Source organism: Trachinotus anak, unplaced genomic scaffold (genome assembly GCF_046630095.1).
Source record: "Trachinotus anak isolate AG129_WGS33_773 ecotype Australia unplaced genomic scaffold, CSIRO_AGI_Tana_v1 ptg000008l, whole genome shotgun sequence".
Lineage (NCBI taxonomy): Eukaryota > Metazoa > Chordata > Actinopteri > Carangiformes > Carangidae > Trachinotus > Trachinotus anak.
The window spans coordinates 13044879-13072493 of NW_027273859.1; the positions used below are offsets into that span (position 1 = coordinate 13044879).

The 27615-nt window shown below is 39.7% G+C and overlaps 1 protein-coding gene across 1 annotated transcript; it reads right to left on the reverse strand.

The window, feature by feature from the left end:
• rasa1a (RAS p21 protein activator (GTPase activating protein) 1a) lies at positions 1-27615 on the reverse strand. The gene is made up of 25 exons (XM_071482703.1): positions 26365-27615; positions 12866-13018; positions 9810-9945; positions 9038-9108; positions 8242-8359; positions 7898-7929; positions 7147-7199; positions 6814-6964; positions 6566-6644; positions 6135-6258; positions 5844-6000; positions 5578-5665; positions 5168-5248; positions 4282-4439; positions 4039-4115; positions 3684-3856; positions 3420-3579; positions 3072-3214; positions 2370-2485; positions 2139-2225; positions 1911-1978; positions 1730-1818; positions 1524-1601; positions 1118-1252; positions 1-1023 (listed from the first exon to the last, which is right to left on the reverse strand). The coding sequence occupies exons 1-25, from the start codon at positions 26907-26909 to the stop codon at positions 940-942; spliced, it is 3156 nt and encodes a 1051-aa protein (XP_071338804.1). The 5' UTR covers positions 26910-27615; the 3' UTR covers positions 1-939.

The following is a 27615-nucleotide window of genomic DNA, read 5'->3' on the forward strand; positions in this document are numbered from 1 at the left end:
TCTACTTTACAAAAACTGTTTAATAAGTGCATGCATGTCTGATACATTCTGTACTATTCCAAAAAAATTACTGCTGTAAACACTTTCATTTTACTTGGTTTCTCTGATTATGTGTCTTGTCTGGCAATCAGAAGTTTCAAAAAAGACTTAACCAAATAATCAAAAAATAGCTGATACAATCGGAGGAAAAAAAAAAAATTCAGCTCATCTCTCTTATATACTCATGATTCCAGCAAGAGAATTTATTCTTAATATAAAATAACCATACTTTTCTGAAAGACTTTGTTCCAATCTAGAAACCAAAGAAAGAAAAAAGGAAACAAATAGACAGAAATGCTAGTTTCAGCACTTTGTTGATATTGTCACAACCTTAAAATAAATCAGTCACTAATTACAGTATAAAAAGCATTATCGCTCATAATCCAGTTACCAGAAAAGGGGACCGAGAGAACTAGCTTCTTCTTGTCAGTTTCCTCATATTGAGCCAGAGGGGTGGGGGTACACTTTGGCAACCTGTGCTATCAAAACACATAGTGGGTACAAAGAAACCTCTTTTGAAATCTTTATATTTGGCCCTCATGATGAAGGGAATGAAATGTACCCAAGTCAGAATCATGAACACAGTTTATGAAGGAAAAATAATTTTCCTGTGCATACAGCTGTCAGTCACTGGCGCGAGTTTTTTTATTCTTTTTGTTTTTAAATACTGCATCAGTTGTTGCACTCAGCCGCTGTTGTTGCATAGCTCTCTTGTGGTGAACGGGACAAGATGGCAGGTGGGTGGGGATGGGCGGGACTATCAGAGGAGGACATGATGGAGGGTGGAGGCGGAGGGGTTGCCATGGTGATGAGGGTAGAGCATGCTAGGTCTCCTCTGTGCTGCACTCTGGTGGAGGAGACTTGACGGAAGGATGAGAAGATGGGAGGAGGAGTGCAGTACTACCTGTTGCTGTTGGACATGGCATACTGAGCCTGCTTCTGCTGGAGGAGCTCTGTGATGGCCAGCAGCTTTTTCAACACGTGCTGCAGAGAGGAAAGTGAATTAGATCAATCTTCTGAAACAGGGTGACGTAAATCGTACTGTGTGAGCTCAGCTATGATATCATCGGTGTCTGACCTGCTGTGCTCCCCTCTCGTTGCTCAGTGTCCGGAGCTCATCTGAGTGTGTGGCACAGACCTCATGCAGCGCAGCAAGGTCCCGGGACAGGTCTGTCCTAAAGTGCTCTGTGGCTTCAGGGAGGTCAGGGACATTCTAGTAACACAGACACATGACTTATCTTAGCTTGTGAAACAGAGTCAGGGTCTGCATTAGAGCTGCAACTAGGAATTATCATCATTATTATGATTTTATCTATTCATCAGCTTATGTTCAAATCCAAAGATACTGAAGAATAATGATAACTGAAGAAAAGTATAAAATCCACTCTTTTAGGAAGAAGCCAAAGAACATTTTTTCATGTAAAGTTACTCAAACAATCAGTTATCAAAATACTTGTAATTCATTTTCTGTCTGTGAGACTCACCCCTAACTCATCCAGAAACATGATCATCCTATGTTTGTTGTTTTTGATGAAAGGGTTCACACCCTCCATGTAGGGTTCCTGTTAGGGACAGACAACAAAGACAGCTGTGAAATACCAACAATTCTCAAAAAGTTCTTTGTTCACATTTCCATCATGAAAACAATATTCCTACTGAATGCTACTGTTTTCCAGGAGGGATTTCATACCTTAGCACCAAATTCAACCAGGTTGGCCAGGTTTTGGACAGACTTGGCCACCAGTGTGAGGGTCCTGCCTGCTGTCGAAGACGGAGGGTCTGCGAGAAGAGATGGCAGTGCAAAGCACACATTGTAACATGTCACAAGGCAAACAGGAAGGTTTTGAGTATGCTTCTCAGTCGATGCTCACCAGCAATGATGTTGAACATTCTGGGGTTGAGGATGGCAGGACAGATCAGTCTTAGAAAGACAAAGCCACTGAGAAAAGAATAGATACGGTTAAGACAGCGAAAGAAAAAAACTATGTATCATCATATGCTAGAATAAAAGATGGTAAATGCAGGACAAATATACAGCGTCTTCTTCTAAACTATCAAAAAGAAATGAAGCGCAGCCCGCATTGTTCATAGGTGATTACCTCACAACTCTCGTCCGCATAGTGGTGTTGGTGGGCCATTTCTGCTGCACAGACTTCTGCAAACAGCCATAGATGAACCTCAGTGTCCTGGATGGGTCATCATAGACAGAGAGACAATAATGCATTATTTGGGTCCCTTGGACTTGAGATTTGCATTTGTTTTAAATACTAATTCAAATGGTTTAGTGACAAAACTGGACAACTAAGCTGCGTGTGGGTGTATATGCTTACGGTGGTAGGATCTCAGCAGCCATGAAAATCTTCTCCACCAGCTCAGACAAGATGTTGAGGAGATGAGCTAGGTTCAGATTCACATCCTCATTTTTTTCCAGTTTTGAAGGGTTCAACTTAAACCGATGGAAGGATAGAGAGAGACGGAGAGAGAGAGGGGAAACAGAAAAACAAATGAAGATGGATTCATTTTAACTCATAATGTATGGTTGTGAGCCATGAGATAAGAGACACTTAATTTTATCAATTCATTTTTCTACAGTAATAGCAATCAGTGTATCACATGTTGCAAGTAATGTTGATAAATACTGTGTATTGTGTAGATATGGATCAGCCATTAGTAAAAGCAATTGGGATATTTGTTATATTTTACTTAAAGCAATACAATAGAAGTTAAGATCAAAAAACAAACTGTGAAGCACAATGTCTTACACACTATGAGACACTTGTCTCAGTGGGTGTATGAACTGTATAAGAACTTCATGTTTTAAAATATTTATTGTGGCATTAAGGCTCAAAGAGAAGTCTTGAGACCCCATTGTTTTGCGTCACAGTTTTATGTATTTCTTTGCATCTACATGGCAACCTTGTGGAGTGGAAAGAGAGTGGAAATGCCATATCCTTAACCCTGCACCACAGATAAATGAGAGGGAAACAGACTTATAATACAATGTGTGAGAGAAAGCTTTCGTAGGTCTTTACCTCACAGGACTGTTTGCTCTCCATGATCTTGAGGATGGTGTCTTTGAGAGCGTGGTGGACAAAGGGTGTTGCTGTGGCCTTCATGTATTGCTCCATCAGAGTGCTGGCTAGTGTGGTCGCTCTGAACAATGTTGTGGCCTCATCTGATAACAGTGCACAAGCAGATGAGGTTATGTAAATGTATGAGGACATGGTTGTGCACATTTCTGAGCAGACACAACTCAATGAACACAGCAAACCGAACCCTGCAAAATACTGCACACTGTGGTGTTGCTGTGTAGTAGGATTGTCAGGTAGAGCGAGTTTCATTACACAAGTCCTTTCTTTTGTCTATGTGTTTTTTTTTACCCTCCATGTTAATCTCTCTGTCATTGAGAGTCCTGAGAAGGGGGGCTTCAGCCTTCTCGTGTCTGAAGATCCGCAGGAGGAGGCTTGCCAGTAATGTGCGGTCCTGACCACACACATGGGCCAGAGCGTAGATGACATGGAACTCTTTCTGCAAGATCATCTGCAGAGGACGCACAACAATGAAATCATTGTCATTTTGAGTCAACAACAGAACAGAACACTTAATGGACATTGCAATCAAAGCCACTTTTCAGTGGATGAGACCTCTTTGAACTCGCTGTACTCCTCTTCGGGCATGATCTTTTCCATGGAGTAGCGGGCACGTACACGTAAAGAGCCCGGCTCGATGCCCTTCAGAGGCACGTGGGAGCTGAGAGGGAACCACTCATCAATCATCTGGCCCTTTTGCAGACGGTTCAGCTGGCAACGCATGAACACTGAGAGAGAGAGAGAGAGAGAGAGAGAGAGAAAGAGAGAGAGAGAGAGAGAGAGAGAGGTGTGGAGGAAGATGGACAGAAAAGGTGGGAGAGGTGTGAGATTTGAAATGAAAGAAAGAAGAATATTGTGAATGCAGAAATTTTCAGAGATTATATGTTTTTAAATTTACAGTGGTACTTACAGATGTCACTTTCTTTGCTCTTTTTTGTTTTGTTGCTCAGGCTGATTTCAAATCTGTTGATTTCACTTGACAAGTCACTGAAACGACAAACACATTCATTTTGCAATTCTGCAAACAAGTAGAAAAAATATGAACTCTGAGCAAGACAGGTAGCTGGGAATGTGAGGAGGATAAAATATAGAGGCAGGATGAACAGTGGAAGAATCCAAGGAAGGAAAATATGCAGATATGTGATAGACTCACTCAAAGATGAACTCCTCAGTAAAGACGGGGTTCTGCCCCTCCCTAGGGTGCGTCTTAGCCACCTGGACGCTGTTCAGGTAGATGTTACAGTAAGGGTTGGTGAAATACTTCACCGGCAGCTTGTGGGCCTCCTCCACATACAGCACTAGGCTGCTCACCTGACAGAGAATGAAGGATTTAGCAGATAAAAAACATATAATTTAATTTCAACAATGTTCTTAACTCAAACAATAATTAATTCTTCCCTTTGTCGATTCAAACCTACCCCTTCTCAGACTTTTGAAAATTAAGATACACATAGCCCTTACAGATTTTCATTTTAGCCGACAAATGCAAATAGTTACTCATTTGTTTAATAAGCTACCTTTGGAAGATGTCAACTAAAAATAAGCTTTAAAAAATAAAATCAACTGACTACTCGACTCATTTAAAATTAAAGATGTGGGACGGCCGCATGAAGGCTTCAAAACTAACATTTACATTACGTTTACTCGTTTGGCAGACGCTTTTATCCAAAGTGACTTCCAAGTGAGGGATAATTTGAGTCAAGCCAAATTTGGTTTGCTGTTATTATGCAATGACAAGATTGACTTGTTTTACAATTACAGTGCTAAATATGTGTCAAGCCAGCTGGGATAAAAGGTCATTTAGTCCTTTTTTGATACTTTGTTAAATGCACTTAGGTATTTCAGATAATGAACTTGAGAAAGTCTTTCTAATTATGTGGCCATCTGTCACAGTTATGCTCAGTTTTAATCAATTTTGAGCTTCAAATTTTTAATTTACAATTATTCAATAATGGTGGTCTTACATCTGAGTGTTGGATTTGAACATCAACTGCTTTACTTCATCTAAATGAACACACACTGGCAGATGGAATATGTACCTGTCTAAGCCTCTTGTTGGAGGTGGGCTGAGTGGTTTTCCTTAGGTTACTGCAGAAAGTTTGAAGGCATTTCATCCAATCCTGTAAAGACAGAAAGGGGTCAGAGCATTTGCGAGACACAGTCGACATGGGCTCTGTCTCTGTAAGAACTCGACTGGTTCGTCGTCACATAGAGAGGTCCTGATTACATCTGTACAGAACTACCCAGCTGTCCTCTGTATCTGGCGAAGAACCAGTTAGAGCTATTTATATAAATAAGAACAGCAGTGCACAGCTTTGGGAGTTATTTCGGAGGTAGAACATGCAGTTTTAGGTTTTTGAACTCAGCATCTTGGCAAAATAGTTATGCATGTGCTTCTACCCTGCTTTATGAAAAATCAGTGACAGGGAAGTGCTGACTGTCCTATTACCTGTGCCTGCTCTGGAGCCTCTCCTGCAAAGTAGAATATGTACTGTTCCTCACTAAAGTGCTGGACAACAATCTGGAAACAGTTTGGCCTGAAAAAGTAAAACAGAAGAGAAGATTTTAAATGTTCAGTATGATATCTCATTAAAATAATATGCACTTTCTTACATGCGGTGTCCGTGCAGCTGAGCATTCAGAACTGAGCGACAGCACTTTCCTGCCAACTTTACTAAATTAAACCAAAAACAAAAAAATATTTTGACATCTTACCTGCCAAACAGACTGTCATGTACTCCATACACGGAGCACACACTTAGGTCAATCAGCCCTTTGGGTTTGGTGGCTCTCTTCTCACTCTCAAAGTAGATGAGCTGGGCATCGTTACCTTCCAGTATAAAGTAAAGGTTCTTCCACCGTTTGCCTTTACCTGTAAGCGAAATGGACCAGAGCAAAATTCATTTGAACAGTAGATCCTGACTGACCTAACCACTAGAAAAGACTAAGATAATATTATTATAAGTTTTTATTGAAATGTATATCAAGGCAGATGTTTACATGTACCTTTGTTGAACAGGAGGTAGCCTTTCTTGACAATGTTTTTGTAGAAAGCATCTTTTGTTTTCCGTCTGATAGTGTTATAAATTTCTCTCCCATCCACTGTGTCAGTAAGTACTTGTTCCTGGTGCTACAGAAAAATACAACAACAAATCAAGCTATCACATCCCCACAAAGGCAAAATCAATTCCATTCAAATGGTTAGATTACATTTTTTAATTTTTTTAAATTTTATTTCATTTTTTTTATTAATTGCTATACTTGTTTCCCCCAAACAGATTGTAGAAAGTAGCAGTGGGAAGAAAACAAACAGGAAACTGACTGATGCTATAGATTTTCTTCAAAATATATAATTACTGATTGTCAACTATCATCCAAATTAGTCAAAAATATTGAATCACACAGGCTCAATAATGCTACTTTACAACTGTACCCACCTGCACTGAGACTGGCTCTTTCAGGTTGTAGCCCTCGACAATCTGTTCCTTCTTGTAATGGTCAATGATGTCATCAACACTGCCAGGGATTGAGAGAGCAGACGAAATGCAGCACGTCAGTAACTGCGAGTCAAAATATATGAAACATGCTGGCTGTAACTTAAAAAATGCCTCAATTTAGCATCAGTCTTTTTCTAATGTCATTCTGTTGTATCAACTGTTGAAGACGGGCAAATAGCCACACATACCTGTTGTAGTACCTCCCCCCCATCATGTACTGATTGTTGGGCGTGGGGGAGATCTTAAACCTTTGGATGTTTTCATTGGTGCGAAAAAAGAGGGAGTAGTCTCCAGGTGTGTTGTCTGATGGCCGGACAAGAAAACTGCACACCTGACCAACTACGAAATGAGAAAAAGAAGAATCAAGTGGGGGAGAGGGAGAGGGTTTAATGCATGCTCAGCAGAATATCGTGATAAATGGACTTTGGTGTTCAGAACTTATTTCTGACAAAAAATAATCCATGCTAATGTCACAAGTGATTAATAACTTTGGCCTAATGACAAGCAAAGAGGAATGGTACCTGTCATCAGCAGGTTGTAGGCCTCTTGCTTGGTGATCTTTCCATGATACCAGCTGTAGGAGATTGAACAAGGGGAACAGAAGGAAGAGCGACAGACGATTGGTTCAATCAACAAAATGCCATCTCTCAACACTGAAATCTTTAATAAACGACATCGCCATTGGAGACATCCAAAGTAAAATGACTGTCCAGTGTTTGCAAAATTAATCGCTACTGTATGCAAATATATCACATGTACCCTGTCATGTTCGATGTAATGTTCAAATGTTGTAAAAGAAAAAATGTGATCATTCAGTTTATAATTTCTTCTTGTAGAGGGCCTGGAGCATTTGGCATGCTCGTGTATTTTTTTTTTTTCCCCGCAAGTAGAGTCATTGCGTTGAACTTGAAGATTTGCCAACGCTGAAGGACATGATAAGTAAGGAGACAATGACTCATATGTTACGCCCTGTGCTGTCATGCTATTCTGCTTGTTAAAGTAAATATCAAAACGTAATTTATATCTCGAGGACAAAGCAAACTAGGTTGTGTGCATGAAGGTTAACTGACTAACTAGGTGGATATTATTCCGTCATGATATGTTATATATTGTTATAAAAGTACAAAGGCAGTAACCATTTTCACAAAATAAAGTAAGTAACAAGTTGCTGCATCATAGAGCATTGTAACTGAGGTGCATTTGCATGTATGAACTAGATCCTGCTTTAATTTTTTTTTTTTTTCCAATGGAGTTCAATGCAATGCAACTTACACTTTTCCCTCATGTGGATCCTCCTCCCGCCCCTGAAAAATATCAAAAACAGAAATCTGTCAAGACATTACTTATAATGGACTAATGACTGCGGGTTTCCTGTCATCTATAGACTGCTATGCTGCTATGCATTATATCACAACACTTGCTGCTATGCTGATGCCACTTTGGTGTGATATGTTGTAGTCACCTCACATCGTGTTCTTTTTATCCACATTACACCGAGTTTATGGATGCAACTATCAATTCTGTCTTCATCCCAAATACTTTTCCTTGACATTTTGATACATATTTTATTAAAAAAAAAAAACCGATATGGCCTTCCCATCTTGTGCTGTACTTACCACCTCCTCCACCAGATCCTCCACAATGAGGCCCTGCTCCTCTGTGCGAACATTGGTCACCCACATCCAGCCGTCTTCTAGTTCATTGTGAACAATAAACATGTCCCCTTTTAGGAAGCTGAGGATACATTGAGTCAAAATGGACGTTAAAGGTAGGAAACATTGTGACATTTTGCAAACTGTATGAAAAAGTTAAAAATAAAGAGATGTTTTAAATGCACTGTAAACTTTGCTGTAATAGGTGTTATAAAATCATACCATCTCTATCACACTGTTGTCATCATGTCATTGGGATCAGCAGATCTATCATTACATCCATCTATAAATCTTTGTTGTCAAGAGCCTATTTACTTAGTGTCAATTGTAATACTGAAGCATCACCAGCAGGTGTCCCCCCTGAATCATAGCATTTGAGGTAAATATTGCATGTCTATCCACTCAGTTAAGCCTGTGGCTCAATAGCAGACTCAGTGTTGAGGCAGACTTCAGACAGATGTTTATCAGATTCAGGAAATCAGGGATAGCTGGGATCATCAGTAAGTGTGTGTACTGCAGCTTAATAACAGGAGCAAGACTGTTTTTCATTAACAAGTCAGTTGATGTGCATTCTGGGCTGCTGTGAAGGGAGGAGCAGGCCTGTGACAGGGAAAGTAGGAAGTTGCTTCATTTTTAAGTCCAGGAAATCATCAGTGTTCATCTGTGTCTCAAAGATAGTGCATCACATTTATGAAGACACTCTTAAGACACCTATAGGACAAGAAAAGTCTCGTTTGCACCGATATACACTGATACTCACCTGATCTCATCAGTATCTGGCACTTTGGTGTATGGAAGTATGGCCCTGACTCTCCTCCTATCTTCTACAGGCTGTGGAAACATGCAAACAAAAAATAAAAAAACCTCCTTAGCCTTGACCTTCCAAAACCATAATGATGTTAAATCCCTGAATTATTTCCCAAAATCAAGTATTCCACTACAACTCCCTCAGGGAGATACCACACTTGGCTGAAAAAGGTAATGAGCATTAACTGGAGCTTTGCCTTCAACAGTTCTGAATACTGCCTGAAGGTAGAAGAAAAATGGGGTTAGGAGGACGTGAAAAATACTCCCTTGTACACTGAGCAAGTGGCTGAATAAAGAAAAGATCTTTCAACCCTCAAACATTTTATCAGGTTAAAAACCTTTTACAGGAAAACATTTCAGGAGACTGATTATTCTCTGTTTATTGTCACATGTTTTGCGTGCTTATGGCATTATTGTTTATAGTCTTTAAAATGAAACAGAAAGAGAATATTCAATATTTCACAATTTCTGCTCAAATCTAACACTGTTAACCTACTGGGAGTACCTCATAATATTTACACAAGGTGTATTTCACAATATCTATTTTGAGAAACAACTAAAATGAGCTAAGAAAGCAAATATTACGTAATGTCATGTCACACACAAAGAGTAATGATTAATGTAAAATTGTAGAGGAACACTGCAAAATTTAAAATATACTGGAATTGAACTATAAAAGGCAGAATTTGGAATCTACTGTATGCAAGCCACGGAGTCAGTCTCACCTCTGGGGGCGCCACTGGTGATAGCAGTTTCTCTCCTTTTAGTAGGCAAGACACATAGCTGTAGTAACCAATCAGGTCTGACAGAGAAGAGAACCGCCGCCCTCCAATGTAATAGTCCCCACACATGGCGATTATCCTGTTGAAGGAAACACAATAATGATAAAGGACAAGCAAAGATATTTTTAAATACAGGATCCTTACTATGCAGTGAAGGCAGCAAAAAAAAGATCATCTTTTATTCCTTTGACAGTAAAATTACTTATCTGGACTCAGCATTGTTTTTCATCAGTGTACCTACACTGCAGATGAAACATAGCTCATATACAGTATAATAAATAAATATGAAAAATAAGACGATAAATATCTGTGCCACAATCCTTTAAAATGGTACATAAATATCTTTTTAAAGAGGATTTCAGGCAGTGGGAGAAAGGATGCCCTGTTGAATCCAACTATCACATCCATGATATTTGTAATTTGTGACTCATATAAAAAGCAGAAATCACTACAGTGAATGATTATAATGGTATGGGAAAGCATTGCTCTGAACCATATCCCATTGCAGAGCTACTAATCCTAATTCTCTGCTCATCAGTTGATTGAGGGTTTATATCAAACCCACTGTGCTATTACTCATTTGCTCATAGTACAATCTAAGGACATCAGCCTTTTGAAGTGTAGGTGTCACGCAATTAACCTTGTGTTCATAATTCCCTTACAGAAAGGCTCCTTCCTTCCAGCATCAATGACATCATGGGTGCACACTAAACCAGTTTGAGTGAAGGAGATGATGTCATTGTAACAGGAAATACTATTAAAGGCAAAGAATTTACTTTAGGGTGCATCAAAAAGACAACAAAGAGAAAAACAATGGAGGCAGTGTACTTAGTGGCTGTGGCTCAGGAGGTAGAGCAGGTTGTCCACTAATTAGGCCGCATGTCGAAGTATCCTTGGGCAAGATGCCGAACCCCACGTTGCCCCTGATGGCTGACCCATCAGTGTATGAGTGTGTGTATGGGTGTGATGTATGAATGTGTGAGTGAATGGGTCAATGTGACAAGTATTGTAAAGCACTTTGAGTGGTCAGGAAGACTAGAAAAGCGCTACATAAGTGCAAGTCCATTTACCATGTACTTGAGAAGATGGCAAAGTGTGACTAAAATGGTCTATTTAGATATGCACTGACTTTCATCACACACTCATCTAATATCCTTAAGCCCCTACAGTTAATACTATATACACACCAGGGAATGCTTAAACTTGGGTGTTACATGTAAATGCAACATACCATTTTCAGTAACCTGCTAATTGATCTCTTATACCAGAGGTTACCGTATTTTCCGCACTATAGGGCGCACTGGATTATAAGGCGCACTGTCAATGAATGGTCTATTTTCGAACTTTTTTCATATATAAAGTGCACCGGACTATAAGGCGCATTAAGCGAAACAAAACAGTCAGATAAGTCAGTCAAACTTTATTGAACGCGTTCACAATAACTCTCAACATTGTTCAAACGTTAATGAGCGTTTTCACAATAACTCCCAACCTTGTTCAGTTGTAACACGTAAAAAAAACACAGTGGTACCGCTAAATCAAACGTTTAGCGTATTCACAATAATTCCTTATAGGTCCTTATACACACACACTGTAATATTATGGTGAAGCACAGTATGTATTACTCCGCGACGCTCCTGACTACGATAGTCGTAATGCTGCAAGCGGTGCGGCTTTGCAGTTTACCAAAGTCGTACTAAAACATTTTGACAGAGCGCCGTGAGCGCTGTGTACCACACAAAATCGCTTCGAGGTCAGTAAGCACAACCAGAATTAATCCATATATAAGGCGCTACGGATTATAAGGCGCACTGTCGTTTTTTGAGAAAATTAAAGGCTTTTAAATGCGCCTTATAGTCTGGAAAATACGGTACTTACACTTTATGATATCCAATCTTCAAGTAAGCCACTCTAAAAAAGTATGTATACTTTTTTAAGCATAGCATGCATTGCATTGTCTGACCTTGCTGTGACAGAGCATATCTGTACCTTTTATATGTGAGCCGCAGGGTTAATGTATCTTCATACTGAATACAACATATCCATTGAGGGGGAGGACAGATTGTAATGCTTAATCTGTCTTGTTTTATTGACTTTGAAGTTGTAAATTACAACATAGTATTGCTGCTAGACAAGTGTGTTGTCCTCTTTCTTTTGCTTCAGGTCCACCCACTCACACTGCATGACAGATAAGTCTTCTGCGTCACACAAACAGACACACAGAGTAATGGGTTTCAGAAGACATTTATGCGTGCAAGTTGATATGCATTATGAAAAACATTTTTCTCAAATGTACTGTCTGTTTGAATTACCATGATACAAATAGGCTGAAGCAGTCTGCAATGGCTCAACAGGCCACCAGTAACCACGCTTCAACCCCAAACATTCTCACCTCAGTATCAGCTCATCTCTGAGTTGCCCTTTCATGTTTGTGGCTTTCTGCCCTTTTGGTTTGCAGGTAATGAATAACTTCTGTAGTTACCATATCCTTATCTTCTAATTGAGGGTGGCGTGCTGTCTGCTTATTGTAGAATGACATGTTATGTTCTATTTCAGCTACTAACAGGACTCTATGGAGAACAGACACTAAGCAGTCATGCAACACCAGACTATTCTGACTTTCCACCTACAAAGTTCTTTCAGTTGTAGGCTGCTAGTAATGCAATGCTAGATGGGTTAGCTAAGTCTTTGTAGTTTGTGTAACTAGTAGTCTGAACACAAATGAGACTTCAAGGAAGTCTCCCATTTTATGTAAATCCCAAGTTTAGGAACATTTTGGTTTCCCAGTAAATTATGACAGCAAATAAAGCAGCAGTTAAAAACAATTACAGTATTGTGTAGGACACATGAGGTCTTTTCAGGGGATACACCTCTGAAAATAGCTAATTTATGCTAACTATTGTGTCTAAAGCATTTATGGAGACTCTTGATGCAGCTTCAGAATAGACATATCACTGAGATTAAGTTATTTCTGCTTGTTGCTTTGGACTCTGTCATACCTGAAGTGGTTGACCACGTTGGTCATGCTGAGGAAAGACAGGACAAAGGAACCGGGCCGGCGGTCACTCTCCCTGATGAGGTAGCTGCCAGGGGTCCGGGCCTGGCGCAGCCGCTCCTCAGCAATGGTTCGGTCTAGCTTGCCATGGTACCACCTGAGAAACACAGACAAGGAAGAAATAATTAGGAGGTGGAGGAAGATGGATAGTGTGTTAAGCCACTATACCTGTGCACAAATGACATGTATAGCCATGAAATTATGATTTTCTATTTTTTTTATGTCAAACTATATTAAGAATAAATGTAGCGCTGGGCAAAATGGCTAGAAATAATCTTAAAAAATAAAAATAAAAGACCACTTACAACACAAGAATTGTGACAATACAACCAACAACGTAAGCATAATGTGAGAAACGTGATTTATTGTTTTGAGAGGCTTACAGACTCTGGAAACATGCAAGTAAGGTGTGTTAATGAATCAAAAATTAACCAAACACAGGATACTTTGAAGAGAATGACTGAACACTTTGAAGACGCTAGTCCTCTGTTATCATACATATCTGCAATAATACTGAAAACTGAATTCTTTACAGTCAAGTTTTTTTTTTTTTTTAAAACAGAAATTATAATTATGTATAAGATTACTATCACCAATCATAATATTACAGAATCACAAAACTTCACAATAGGGACTTAAACAAGCACCTTATCTTTACCTTTATCTGATGTCATGTGTTGTACTTAATAACTTTAACTTTGACAGTGTAATGCTTTTTTATTTTCAGATCAGTTCTGAACCTGTTAAAGGAAGTAAGTAAAGAAGTAAATGTATGTCAATTGCTGATAGACTAATGAAATCAATATTAGACACGAAGCTTTATTAAATTCCACTGCCTACTTTCATGAGAGTACAACCCAGACAGAACGAGCAGGTCATGTGTTCCAAAACAAACGGAGAGCAGAAGGCACCTAAAAGCTTAATCCAGAAGATTTTATTTTTGAAATTCCAGTTTCCAGCACACCATTAAGGTCTTGCTTCTTTCTGAATTAAACAGAAGCCTTAAGAACAACACTGGTTAAAATTTCAGCAGGTGAGGCTGAACTTGACAGGGCCTTGCCAGCTGGAGTAAAAAATTAACACGCTTTTCCAAATTTAGGCCACTGGTGCCTCTTAGAATGGAGGGCAGTGACTGGAAAAACATCCAGCGGTGAAAAGATAAATGAGGTCCTGCAGTAGCTTTTTTTCACAGAATATCTGAAGGGCTCCCATCTGGTTTTGGTGATTCTTGTAAAGAAAGCATGATCAAGTCTGCTTTCACAGAGAAAGCCAGAGAAGGCCAGCTGAAGAGGATAGGGGGAGTTAAGTGTCCACAAGGGTTTTAATTGGGGGGGGGGGGTTTGGGTGATAAGAGAATTGAAGAGGGTGATGGAGAGTATTTGGGGAGTGAGGCCAAACAGCCCTCAAGAGACTGGGGAAGCTAGGGGAAATAATACTGAAGGGGAACAAAACAGAGGGAACAATAGATGACTGCTAAAAGAGTGGCAGAGAGCAGAGCTGGGTACACCATCCTGCTAACTGAACTAGATAGGTTCCAGTTATTGTAGCATAATGACATTGAAATAGTTTATGCTCCCCAATACGCACACCACCCATTATACACCATGTATATAATAACATTAAAAGCCAAATAAACGACATTTGGGATACAGACGCCCAATGCAACTAATCCTCAATCAGGCCAAATTACTCAAACCACAACATCTACAAAAGCAAGATTTTGGTCAGATTAGCTACAATACAACATGAAATACTGCAAAGGCCAGTTACTGTTTCCATGGCTTTAAGCTATTATTAACAACTAAACACCAGCCAGTGTCAGGCCTGCACAACACAGTATAGATCATGATTGATAGGAAGATGCTGTTTTTAACAAAGGTCCCACTTCTGATGTACTCACACCAATTTTTAGAGCAACGTGTTGTTAATTTGACAGATATGCTGAAGAAAGAAAAAAACTTGAAAAGACTTACTGGCCTTATACCAGACATTCATCTAAGCAGCTATCCATAGACACCTGTACACATATTCTTATTAGCTGTAAACAATACCCTGAAAAAAGTGTCAGTTGGAATAGGCTTATATTCACTATAAATCAACCAAATAAAGGTGTAATTATTAAGTCTTATACTTTCAGATTTATCCTGGCTCAGTGTCCATCACACGGACATCAGGCATTTATCAGAGTTTATGTTCCTAGCTGTACATGAACTTGAGCTGATAGTGTTGGTTGCAATGGGAAGGGTGATGGAGTCAGGTGAGGGGCATTGTGGTGATTTCATAGTGAACTCTGGGAGCCTGTGTTGGCATACTTCAAACTTACAGAGGAAACGGTGTTACAGGTTTTTCTATGTGAAAACAGGCCTGTTTTCAACAACCAACAGCAACTAGTAATACCAACACATGTAGAGGAAACTGCAGTTTATACTGTATATAAAAGCAAATGTGCAAATTACAAATCCATGTTTTTGATTATTATGTGTCACTTTGGGCCTCTGGTATTACACAACAATTACACTAGACATGTGATTATGGCTGTGTATAACAGTTAGAATGAACAAAGCTGAAAATGTTAAATGCAATCTTTAAAATTTTTGTTTTCATATTCCTGTTTATGGAGCTTATTTATTTCAAATTTGATTACATATAAAAATAGTAACATATGCCATTTACCATAAAACAAAGAGTGCTATCAACCACACAGTTTAACCAAGACAACACCAAATCTAACATCTGTGTGTTAACTTCAGTACATTAAGGTTATAGAGCACTGAAAGGAAAGACAGGAGTGTAAAATTTCTTGAGACAAACATTTCTGTATCAACCTTATCAAAGTGGTAACGTTTTATATTTTTAGATTCTTACTCTGTGAGCTGTTATTGTCTAGAAAACAAGTAAACATTAACAGATGGGTAAAAAGGGTTAAGAAATGATGAAATCACCAAAGCACCAGTAACCAGTTTCTAAGATACTTAGAAAGCCTAAACCCATGGATCACCACCAAATGATAATTTTTTAATCATCCAAGAAATGAGTGCCTGATTTAAACAAGAAATAATAAAACAGGGGTTGAACATGATGGTGACATTAAAAATAATTATTCATAGTCTTGGGCCTAAGATTAGAAAACATGAACAAGTAAACTAGAGGACAACTTTTATTATTATTCTTCTTCACAAATAGGGTCAATATGTAAACAGTTCCTTACAAAAGGTCATTAAATAGACCACCTATAATTATACCAGTGACTTCAAGTAAAACTTCAAGTAAAAAGCTGTTAATTTTATTGGTGGTTCTAACATCAGCTTCTGGCAGCAATATCAACAAATGTTTATTCGTTGTTTCCTTTATTTAATTACATCATCTATATTTCCTGGTTTAAATTATCACTTGAAAATTGTTTGATCATAGACATGGAAGTATTCAACTATAGAATATCACTGTCATGCCTTTGATGTATGATTGGCAGGTAATTAAATAACCAGGTACACCTGGCCTTGCTGATCATTCACAGAAGAAGACTCTCCATTTGGATTTCCACCAAAGAAATTCCAAGTTTAGATGGAAAAGGACATTTGTTTGCATTATGCATTTATGCCAGGATTGAATATAAAACAGTGCTTTGTATTTTAGCACGGGGTGCAGGGGAGTTTCAATGCTGGTGTTTTGTGGAGCTCAGCGACAGGTGGGTTTTCAAATTGTTAAATGGCAGTGTTAATATATTTGTTACCTGCCATATTTTACTGTTATAGCTCCAGCTTTTGGCAGACATTTAACAATAAATGGCTCCTTGGCGTCATTTAATTATCAAATCCCACTCCTAGTCTATGTTTCAAATACACAGTGTGAAATGTAGACTGTGTTATGCTATTCACTGGGTTGTTGAATCAAGCCAGTGCATTAAGTGCTTTTAAACCAGTCTTGTTTTTAAGGTGCATTTTAATCCAGGATTGATTATCAGCACTCAGCACACACAGTCCTCTGGGTTATTTGTTGAGTGAGGTTGCTTTGCTGTATTTTTGCATTAAAACATACAGTTTATGGCTGTGGTATTCGCAACTTATTTCACGACTGAACACTATGATTTCTCTCATTGCCATATCAACCTCCGCCATGTGGATTTGTTGTTGTACAGTGACTTTAGGTCACCTGCATTATTTCTGAAGTCGTGATGATTTGAATTACTATGGTGGGGGCTATTAAGATCTGGTTTCTTGTAGCTTTGTGTATGAGCTATAATATTCAGCTATTATTATCATACTGCCCATAATGACATGGTATGTGATTGGGTAAACCAAACTACACAGAAAGGGTGCTATGAGGATGAGCATAAGCCGTGACAGTGGTTACAAGATACAGTTCTACTATCAGCTTGAGGAATGCTCTGTCATGTCTGTACATGAACAGCAAGCAGCACAGTGACGTCTTGGTTCTCGCCTACTGACGCGCAGCCCAGGATAAGGCATTTATCTCTCTGCATACAGTTCCCTCATGGTCAACTGAAACAGGCTAACTAATACAAACTTTCAGAAATTAAAAGTCCACTGATCATAGTGTATACTGTTTTGGCAACTCACATGCATAGCAAATTACTATGCTTGCAACACTAGCCAAGTGATAACTACCTGTCGGTGGCACCACACTAAATTATGTTTGAAACTGCTGAGGTTTATGAGTAGAAGGGGTCACTCACAGTGTCATCCTTCACCACCGCAGTCCACATCCTGAACCTTTTTAACACAACACCAATTTAGTGACTTCATCATGGGAAAAGGGGCAAATACAATCCTGTTCATGTGAGCAACAGAATAGAATAGAATAGAGTAGAGTATGACTTCCTCATAAAGAGAAAAGTACCGTTCCCACAAAGAAATAAATAATAAGTAATAAATAGTAAAATACTTAACATGGGTTCATGAATATCTATACATGAATTGTTGTTTTTTTTTTTATCTGCTTCTCTTTAGTGTGGTTGCTTTATTTTAGAAATCAAATGGAATACAACTGGCGTAATGTGCGCAGTAACTGCAGTGACTGCAGCAAAGAAATATGTGAGCGCATAACACGCATATATGTAACTGATGTTTTAATTAAATGGGCAACAGCTGCTGCAAACACATGTTTTTATACAGCAACATAAATAAACTCAAGGCTATAAAGCATACAGTGCTTGCATTGTTTGGGTTATTAATGTGCACTCAACTAATTATTAGGGTATTTTAGAGAGCACTTGAAGACACCCATACCAGCACAAGCATGCTATATGCTTGGAGGATTTAGGCAAGTATATGGATAAAGAAAATTACTGATAATAACACACTGATGTGAGTAAGAAAAAAAACTCTCATCTATATCCTGTAGAGAAAATAAAGGATATTTAAATTTTCTGTTCATCTGTGTCAAACCAAGGCGGAATTATTGCTAAAACAGCAGATATGTTAAAGAATTATCAAGCTACAGTTTGAAAGGACACCAAGCCTTCGGAATAAAATTTTGAGCTCAAAATGAGGACACCGCATACTCTACTGACCTAAATCATTCAAGCATAACTATTTTTGAAAGTAATAAAAACCAGTGTATTCGGAGGGAATTGACCATTTAATAAGTTAATAGATTGTTGAAACAGTTCTACACTCACACATTCTTTAAAATACTAATGTAAACTGCTTTAATGCTACCACATCCAAAAGAAATCTGACAAACTGTTTGCTGTGACGTGAGTGAGTTGGACCTCGTCTCTCTTGTCAGTCTGTCTATCTCTCATTAAGGTCTTTTGTGAGCGCTCTCTCTCCAGCTTATGTCTCTCTTATTCATCTTCTTCTGTGTGTGATGGATGTGGCTGTACTCAAACATCTCCACAGACGTACTGTCAGCCCTCATCAGTATCAAAAAGTAATGAAACGTTGCATTACTGTACATTAGCAATGCGCCTCAGTGGAGCTGCCAACTGTCTATAAGGGTTACTGAGTACAACATGTTTTCTACACACATATTTAATGCCCAGTTAACACCCCGCTGACATTCTTTAATCAAGCCAATGTTCTCCATTAGGTGTCTTGATATCACATATGCCATGTAGTTACAAATGTAGTATGACCTTTCCTGATTTCCACATGTAAGGTCTGTGAACTATGTGGTCAGATAAAATTGGCACATTATACTATTACATTTTAAGTGTATGACTATGCAGTTAACACATTTCCATGCAAAACAGCCCGGACATAAAAGATCTATAATGGATTTCATGTGATATTCCCATTGAATAGTCAGATGAACACAATTGGCTGAAAGATCTAATCTAAAAGAAAGTTCCCCATATAATACTAAATAAACAAACTGCACACATACATACACACATGATTTTCCTTTTTAAACAATCAATATTTTTTAATATCTACCATACAATTAAATCCCTACAACAAAAAATATCAGCCAATTGTTGGGGAGGTGAGGTACGAGTTGCCGGGGGGATTTGATGCCCCACTTACGCTGAGTTCGCCCTCTGCTGCATCTCCCTCCGGTGTCCTGTGGTCTCACAAGGTGCACCCACTCCACTGATACTGCTGCTAGCCAGACAAAAACTGTGAGCTCCGATGTGGAAAGAAGAGCAAAAGGAGCTCTAAATCCATACAAGGCATGATGATGTGACCCTGCTGTCGCCCTGGTACAGTCATCTCCCGTCACTAGGGTCAACGAGCAACATCCATTGAAGTAAGATGAACAGGAAGACCCAGAGTTGCAGACTGTTACCCCACATGCATTTAGTTGAGCTAACTAATTAGAAGAAAACTGGATGATCATGTCCGGTTCTGTTATCCTGTTCTGAAGAAATTCACAACGGGATCTTTCAGAGACTGAGGCAGACAGTAGCTCTGTAGTCTTTGCTCCCACTTCATCCTCCACTGACTTTCTCCTTCTCTTACTCTGTGCTTTTTCTCACTCATAAAGCCACGCATCATGAGCATGCTGCCTATTGGTTTTTGAAGCAGACGGGCAGCAAGGGTAGGGAGTGGCATCACTGCATATACATAGACATTTATATGCTATGTTTACATTCACCTGGCTTCTATCGTGCTATAATTTCAAAACACAGGTTTTAAATGAAGATTACTGACCCTGAAAGAGTCAGACTGGTTTCAATCCAACACCAAGCATTCTTTCAGTAATGCCTCAGGTTTTAATGTAAACTGTTTGGGTTTATGCACTCACTAACTGGCCAAAAAACTATTATGCAAATTGTGATCCCTTAACCATTTACTTATATTTGCATGCTCAAGTTTCCACAGTGGAAAGAAAGTAGGTGCAGAGCTGTGGAGGACTGACAGCAGCTATTAAAACTGTTTTGTTTTGCTTTACACACAGTCAACTGCCGCAGCTTGTTACCCTCAGTCAGGGTAGGAGAGTGACAGCACACCGGGACAGACCTAAACTATACAGATGGAGAGATGGGGAAGGGTCATCCATGCATCTTCAGCCTCGCTCAGTCTGAATGCTAACCAACCACCATCATTTTAATGTGCAGCCAGGCACATTTCAGGGAGGCTGATTCACAGCAGGAAAGCTTTCGGCTTTAAATAACATCATTACATCAGTGATAATAGGCTTCACTGTCATCTACCCATACAATATTCCTCCTGAGATTTAATTTCTACAAGCAGGGGTGTCCAGTTAAGAACATTTTCTTCTTGCTGAATTAAAGCCAGCATTTCTTGTCTAACTGAATGTGAAGTAACTTAAAATATAACAAACAAAATATACACAGTTGCACAACCAGCTTTCATTTCTGTGGCTGTTTTTTGCACAGCAATGGAGTAACATCACTGTTAAAAGAATCACCTTTACTATACTTGCTGTGCAGGAAGACATGTCTATAGTACAACAGTACTCAAGCCTAACCAGACATTGTAACACTTTCTCTGCAATGTCCCCAACCTATCACAGAGCTTGAATTTCAGTGCAGGATTGTGGGAATAGGACACAATTTCATCAATTCACACAAATCTAGAAGTTGTAATGTGGGATATTGGCACTGACCTTTACAGTGATGGCTAATAATGTTCAGGAAACTTTTGCACCAGTAAAGTTACTGAAGTGAAGCTGCAGTGGCAACTGCTCAGAATATATCTGTGGCCCGAAGTTAACAGTGAAATTAGTTGCTCGATTTGTAAAATGTACACTGCTGCACCTTTCATCAACTGGTGTTACAGGAAGAATCAGCAAGACTGTAACTGCATGTGAATGTGGATTCAGCACCCAAAACGGGACTTAAGCTAAATTCATAAATTCACTGAGTAATACAAATCCCAGCAATCTGATACTCATTTTAGAGCTTGGCCCTCCCAAAGAGCAAAAACTTTGATTTATTTTAACAAAGTTGTTATTGTGTGGAAAGAGATAAGGTGGAGGAGACACCATACAAGGAAAGGATAGAGCAAGGAGACAAGGGAAAAGAAGGAGCTAGAGTTGCGCCAATGGATGATGATCTCGGTGATTGACGATCATCAGAGCGATCGCCGATAGCTTATGCCTCTGCCAATGCCAAGATGAATTTTGTTTTGTCTTGTTTTCCTATTAATGTATTTACTTATCATCATTATACATAGTATTTCATATAAAATTTTATTTGCCCTGCCATAGTTTAACGTATATAACCGCAAAGAATCAATACTAAACACCAAGTAGTCACACACGCTCTCCGACCAGCTGACTGTCACTGACACACTGTTTGTTGTGTGTAGGTGCTGCGCTGTGATTAAACAGAGTAGAGGCAATTGCTTGACTGACTGACAGACAGACAGATACAACATGTCAATTAGTTCAGTTTCTTAGCTGCTGCTTTTCATGGTTGTAAAAATGACTTTGGGACAGTCAAAGAGAGAGAGAGAGCTTAAAGCCATAGGCATCTGTTTTTATGCGGCACTTCCTGCTAATTTTGAGTGATCACTCAGGGTAATCAAGAAAAAGTGAGAGACAGGCGGGCAAAACTCCACTCACCTACTCGTACCGACACGTTAACACGTCAGCATTATACTAAGTCTTAATATACTGTCTCATTGCTATGTCACAACCACTACTGTTATTGTGTAATTTTATTATATTTATGTTGAATCAAATACTGATATAAGAATTCCTAAATGCTGCTGGTGTCATATACACTGTTACTTGCTAATAAGTACAACTTCTTCTCTTGCCCCACCCCCCATGCGATGCATTTAAGGGGGAATTCTTCCCCATGTTGAAAAATTTATTTCAGGCTGTGTATCATTCAGCACACCTAACTCATGTGAAAAATAGTTCAAATCAAAAATCCTGGGTATTGTCAAAAACAACTGAAATGCTTCTGAGGATCCTGTTAATGCCACAATGAGTGGCTCAGAAGTCTTGAAAACAGGATGTAGGAGAGAAAAGGCAGGGCAGTGTGGGTATTGGAAGGGCATGACAGGACATTGCGTAACACATTGAAAATGCATGGAAACCATAGGCTTTCCCTTATCAATGCACAACATAGATCTTACACTAATAAATATAGGGCTTGTATATCAATCAGTGTGTGTAGTAAACAAAATCTAAGCATTTGCATTATCTGTGACAAGGTGCAAAAATTGTTTAATTTAAGCTACAACAGTGTATATACTTTACCAGCATGGAATATTCAATATTGCAGTAATTTTTAAAAGTCCATCAGGAAATTACAGGCTTAATACTAATTGCTGGGCTCACCAGTCATCACGACGGTGTAATGACTGATCCAATCCATTAATAAAACCCTGCTTTGTTATAAAAGTGCTGTAACATTTCAGCTGGAGGGAACGGCCTCCATCAGGGAATAACCTAGTTAAGCTATGTGACATGATCCCCATGCCATTTCAGAATTCCATTGTCTCTGCCACCCTACACAAAGGGCAATTAGGTAGTGTGGGTGCTCAATTAACACAGCAGTTACAGAGATGTGTCCATAGCCAACTGCTAAATCTGGTTAACTCATTCATAAAGCCACTGATCTTCAAATCCAACTTTTCTTTCCCCTCTTTCTCCTTCCTCCTACCACCAGGGAAACCCTTTAGGACTTAAAATCCTCTCTAATCTTCGTGGAAACTCAAACTCAACGACTCATTTCCCAACGAGCTGTTTGTTTAAGCTCAGGCACTGGGCCTGAGGCTTGCAAAGGCAGCAGGAACACACACTGTGGGGGCCACCTGGTATCTTTGCTCTTGGCTCTTCGTTAAGCTATCATCAGTGTGAAATTCTTATCGCAGTGCTGTAGCTATTGTTTATGAATGGCACACTGCTGTACAGAGGTGTGAATGAATGCGACTGCTGTTTGTGTCTCTCTCACTTACACAGGCATTTTCACCCCACTGCACTCTGTGCAGTAGAATGCACACAGTCACTGTGCAACACACACTGGGACCCCTTTTAATAGTGTGGAAGTTTTCCGCCATCACTCTTCCAATATGCACTTTGCAGGCTGCTAACATAACTCAAAGGAATACAAGATCAGCCCGATTACAGAAGGCATACACAGCTAGCTACACGGCTGAGAGGGCAGGGTGAGATTCAGAATCACTCAGGGTGGTGTGGGTAGCCAGCTGTGAATGTAACACCCATTGCTGCCAATGGTTGATTTGCCGCTGACAAATGCTATTATAGGCACATTGGAAAAGAAGTCAAAAAACAAATGTATGCATGTCTTGTATTACACATAGACAGGATGTTCACATAAATAGTGTGACACAAGATGAGTTTATAGTGTGCCATAAAGTATGTCCATTAGATTCACTGTATTGCCTGCAGGCCAAAACTTCAGCTTTGTCCATGACTGTCCATTTTGCCTGAAAACATCCATTGGATGAAACAATATCCTTGCAGAGGGGCCACATAACTACACTGTCTATCACAGTGTATCGGTGACACATTCTGGCAGAGTGACATATCCTTGCTGTAACCCATTAAGACCTAAGGCGCCCTCTAAAAAACATTCTAAAACCTAATCACTGTGTGAAAACAACGTCTGAAACACTTGACATTCACCAAAACCTTTATTACTCAGCCTCTGAAGCTGATAGAAACATCAAATTAAAAACCCTTTGAGAACTTAAATCTTTGACTTTTATTGTAAATCATTGGTTTTGCCTTGGAAATTGTATATTACTGGAACAACATGTACTTTTGTCAACATTCTCAGTTCAGTTCAACTTTTTAATGTTTATTCATTTTTTTTTTTTGATGAACATTAGGATAAAGGCAATGATTTACAATAAAAGCCAAAAGTTTAACCTTTGGCTTTTATTTTCACATAGAAATATGTGAGAGCTTGTGTTTGGCCTTGCATATATTGCCATTGGCAGGTGTTTTCATGATGAACACACAAATATGTTCTGCATTTGACCTTAGCCTATTTTTTTTTAAACAAGGTACATTTCTCTAATATTACTGAAATATTCAATTCAAATTGTCAGAATCCTTCCACATATCTACATTGTGTATTTAGTGTATTGTTCTTCTTCTTCAGGCCATAAGAGTATGTCTCATTTCAATAAATATTGTCATACACTTCACAACACTATTGGGAAATTGCAGGCTAATAATAACCAGACACTTTTAAGAAATGCGGTCTAGCTTTCCGGTGAATTTATCACCACTACTAGCAATTCACCATGACCGCAAACCTAAAATTGGGGAATATAGCTTGTGTTGTGTATGTGACTTGCAAAAACCTGATTAAGTAAAGCATCTCAGAGTAGGACTGAGTGAGTCAGTTGCTTCATTTTTCGATTATCACTAGCATGTAAAGTTATGTGTGTTAGTGAATGCGGCAGATACACATTTTGAGTACAAGTCAGTCATTGTGAAACAAGCAAGACCAAAGAAAATCAATGCCATTCATGCACAAGTGACAACTGTTCCACTGCCTCACTGGCAACCCTGCAAGTTGATAAACTGGAATGCAAGTGCAAACCCATGAGGAAGTCCATATTCGCTTGACCACACAGTTACTTCCAGAGTAATACTATACATAAGAACTTGGATTCAAGTGCAGTTAATTCCATTTTTTGTTGTTCATTACCAATACAGGCAGGACTGGTGAAATGCTGGCCTTCCCCTTCCCCTGTAATCTGACAGGGAGATATAGAGTGGCTCCTAAAATAAGAGCTGAATCCACACTCCAGGCCCAGTCACTTCCATATCTCACAGTATGAGGGCCAGAAATGACAAAGCTCAGCAGTTCTCTAATGAGACTGTAACAAATGGGAGGGCTGTATTTAGGTTATTACAACACCAGCACACACACACAGGTTTGAACATGTGCGCATGTCCATGCCAGATAAATTCATAAAAAATGCCTATAATTAGAGATGCAATCTTAATGCAGAGCTTAGGATGTGTTTTCCATGCTGCAATAAAGAAAGGTATACAAATATGCTCATTCAGGCTTGTGTCACTTCAATCACAGGGTGATTAAAGTGACACTGTACCAATCACAAGACAGCTGTAAGAGAACTGATTAACCTTACTCTAGATTACAAATATAAAGGGCTAATTGTTGTTTAAATAATCAATATTAAGGATTTGATTCATTAAGATTATACATATTAATAGAGTCCACAGGGCAGCATTTCTGCATCCCTGAAATACCAGGCCTATCTATGCAGGTATTTCCCAGCACCTTGACCCAAGCTGAACTCCATACAGTTGTGAGCAATTGCAGTTAAAGCCCATGCTGGTATGACAAACGTTTTTAGATACAACAGGAAAGGTACAGATAAAAATGTTGCTTACCTAGATGACATGCACTGACCTCATCGAGACTGAGGTAAGCATTTGTCATCTGCAACTCTTCATCAAACCAAATCACATGAACTGCTTCCTCTTACCATTCCTTTCTGACAAAACTGACCTGCTTTTTTCTCTTATTATCTACATACTTACTATAATAATTACATGGGGTTGTCTTTTGAAAGTGACTCTTGCCACTTGTTTAAACACTGCTTTCCTAGTAGATTAAGATGAACTTTTGAAAAGGGGGTTAACAATTCAATCTAACAACAATTTGACTTTACTTTGGCTCCATGTATAAACAAAAATGCATATTCTGCTACCAGTTAGACTCATTCTAAGTAATCATGATTCTTCCAAACATTATCACAAGTTTGAAAATGTCAGATTTTGTTTAACTGGGACTACTTCATGGCCGCTACTGTTATTTGGTTATAAAAATCCTCAGTACATGGAGCAGTGATTGTGGGATGCAACTCTAGATCTAGAACTGTGAGTAACACAAGTTACTACTGGACCTGCAGGAGTCAACATCAACTCAAATTCAGACCTCAAGTGTCTGACAGCAGGAAGGAAGTGAACCCAGCAGTCTGTACAGGATGCTTGAAAATGTTGACTTGCAGGTATCAATAAACAAGACGTAATTTGCACTGCTAGTATACTTACTGGTTCGACGGAGGTGCAGAGAGGGGGAACACCACCTCTTCTTCCTCGTATTCCTGTCCATCCTGCATGTCGCTTTCATCCATAGTGCCGCCGAGCCCCCCACAGCCTGGAGGTGGAGGAGGGGGTGGTGGCAGCGGTGGGAAGACACCGGGCCCGTCCGGGCCGGTTGATGTGGGTGAAATCCGACTAGCCGGACCCTCCAAAGTGGGAGAGCAACACATGCCGCCCACGGTCCCTGAGCTTGTTCCTTGGAAAACTGAATGTCCACCCCCTGCTCCGCCACTCCCTGTTGCGGACAGCACTGATCCGGTCATATCCCCGCTAGACATGGGACAGATAATGCTCATGTCAGGAAGTGAGTCCGGCGATGTGTTTGAATGTTGGCGGAGGGTCGGTGCGGGTGCTTGTCCCAAATCAGCGACACGCATTCTGCTCGTCTTGGGATAGTAGGGGAAAGGGGCCGTCTCCGGGCCTCCTCCGCCTGCCACCCCTGTCCCTGTCGTGACCGAGCCCGTATCCTCACTGTTGACCTCCGCAGCCATCATATTAAGAAAATACGTAGAGGGGAAAAAGTCCAGAAGGGAACCTGCCCTTCCCCTCTGTTCTTACAATACTCCTTCAGTGTTTGGGCTCCGGGGAAACAACACCAAAAGTTTCTCAAAACGCGTTTAGCTAGCCAGCTAACGTTAGCCGACAAGCTAACTTAGCTTACTTAGCTGCACTAGCGGGCGTTAGCTTTAGCTCGCATTCGCTTGCTGCGAGATAGCCACGCTAACGCTAGCGGGATGGCTAGCAGCTTCGAGACACTTGATGAGTTCTTGCTTGTTATGTCTTCATTGTTTCCTGAGTTTAAAGTTCACACTGAAACGCTATCTGGAAACTTAACATTTAAAATGCTTCGAATAGAATATCAATTCACCAATATTTCCTGTTTTTGTTCGGACTTCACCCTCGGCACCAGACAGACCACTTGTCGGGGAGTGTTGTTTTATTGTCACTGTTGTGTGTAATCCTCGTCTTTTTTTTCCAGTGTTGTTGTTTTCTTTCCTTCTGAGTTTCCAGCCGTATCGAGTAGAGTCCACAAACAACCCAGCCTTATTTCCTGAATCCCCGGAGCGGTGTTTTATTCTGTGCGAACTACCATGTCGTAAACCAAAGTATTTTTTTTTCTTGCGTATACAAGCTGAGGTCGCTTTTTTCTGGGTTTCAGAGCTGGTGGCTTGCCCGCTGCTGCGCTGCTCTCTCCCCCCT

Coding starts and splice junctions, on each gene's coding strand:
- rasa1a (XM_071482703.1), bottom strand. CDS start 26,909: ATGATGGCTGCGGAGGTCAACAGTGAGGATACGGGCTCGGTCACGACA. Junction 5,666..5,843: donor CATGACAGTCTGTTTGGCAG/GTAAGATGTCAA, acceptor TTACTTTTTCAG/GCCAAACTGTTTCCAGATTG. Junction 4,116..4,281: donor ACTGAGGAGTTCATCTTTGA/GTGAGTCTATCA, acceptor TTGTCGTTTCAG/TGACTTGTCAAGTGAAATCA.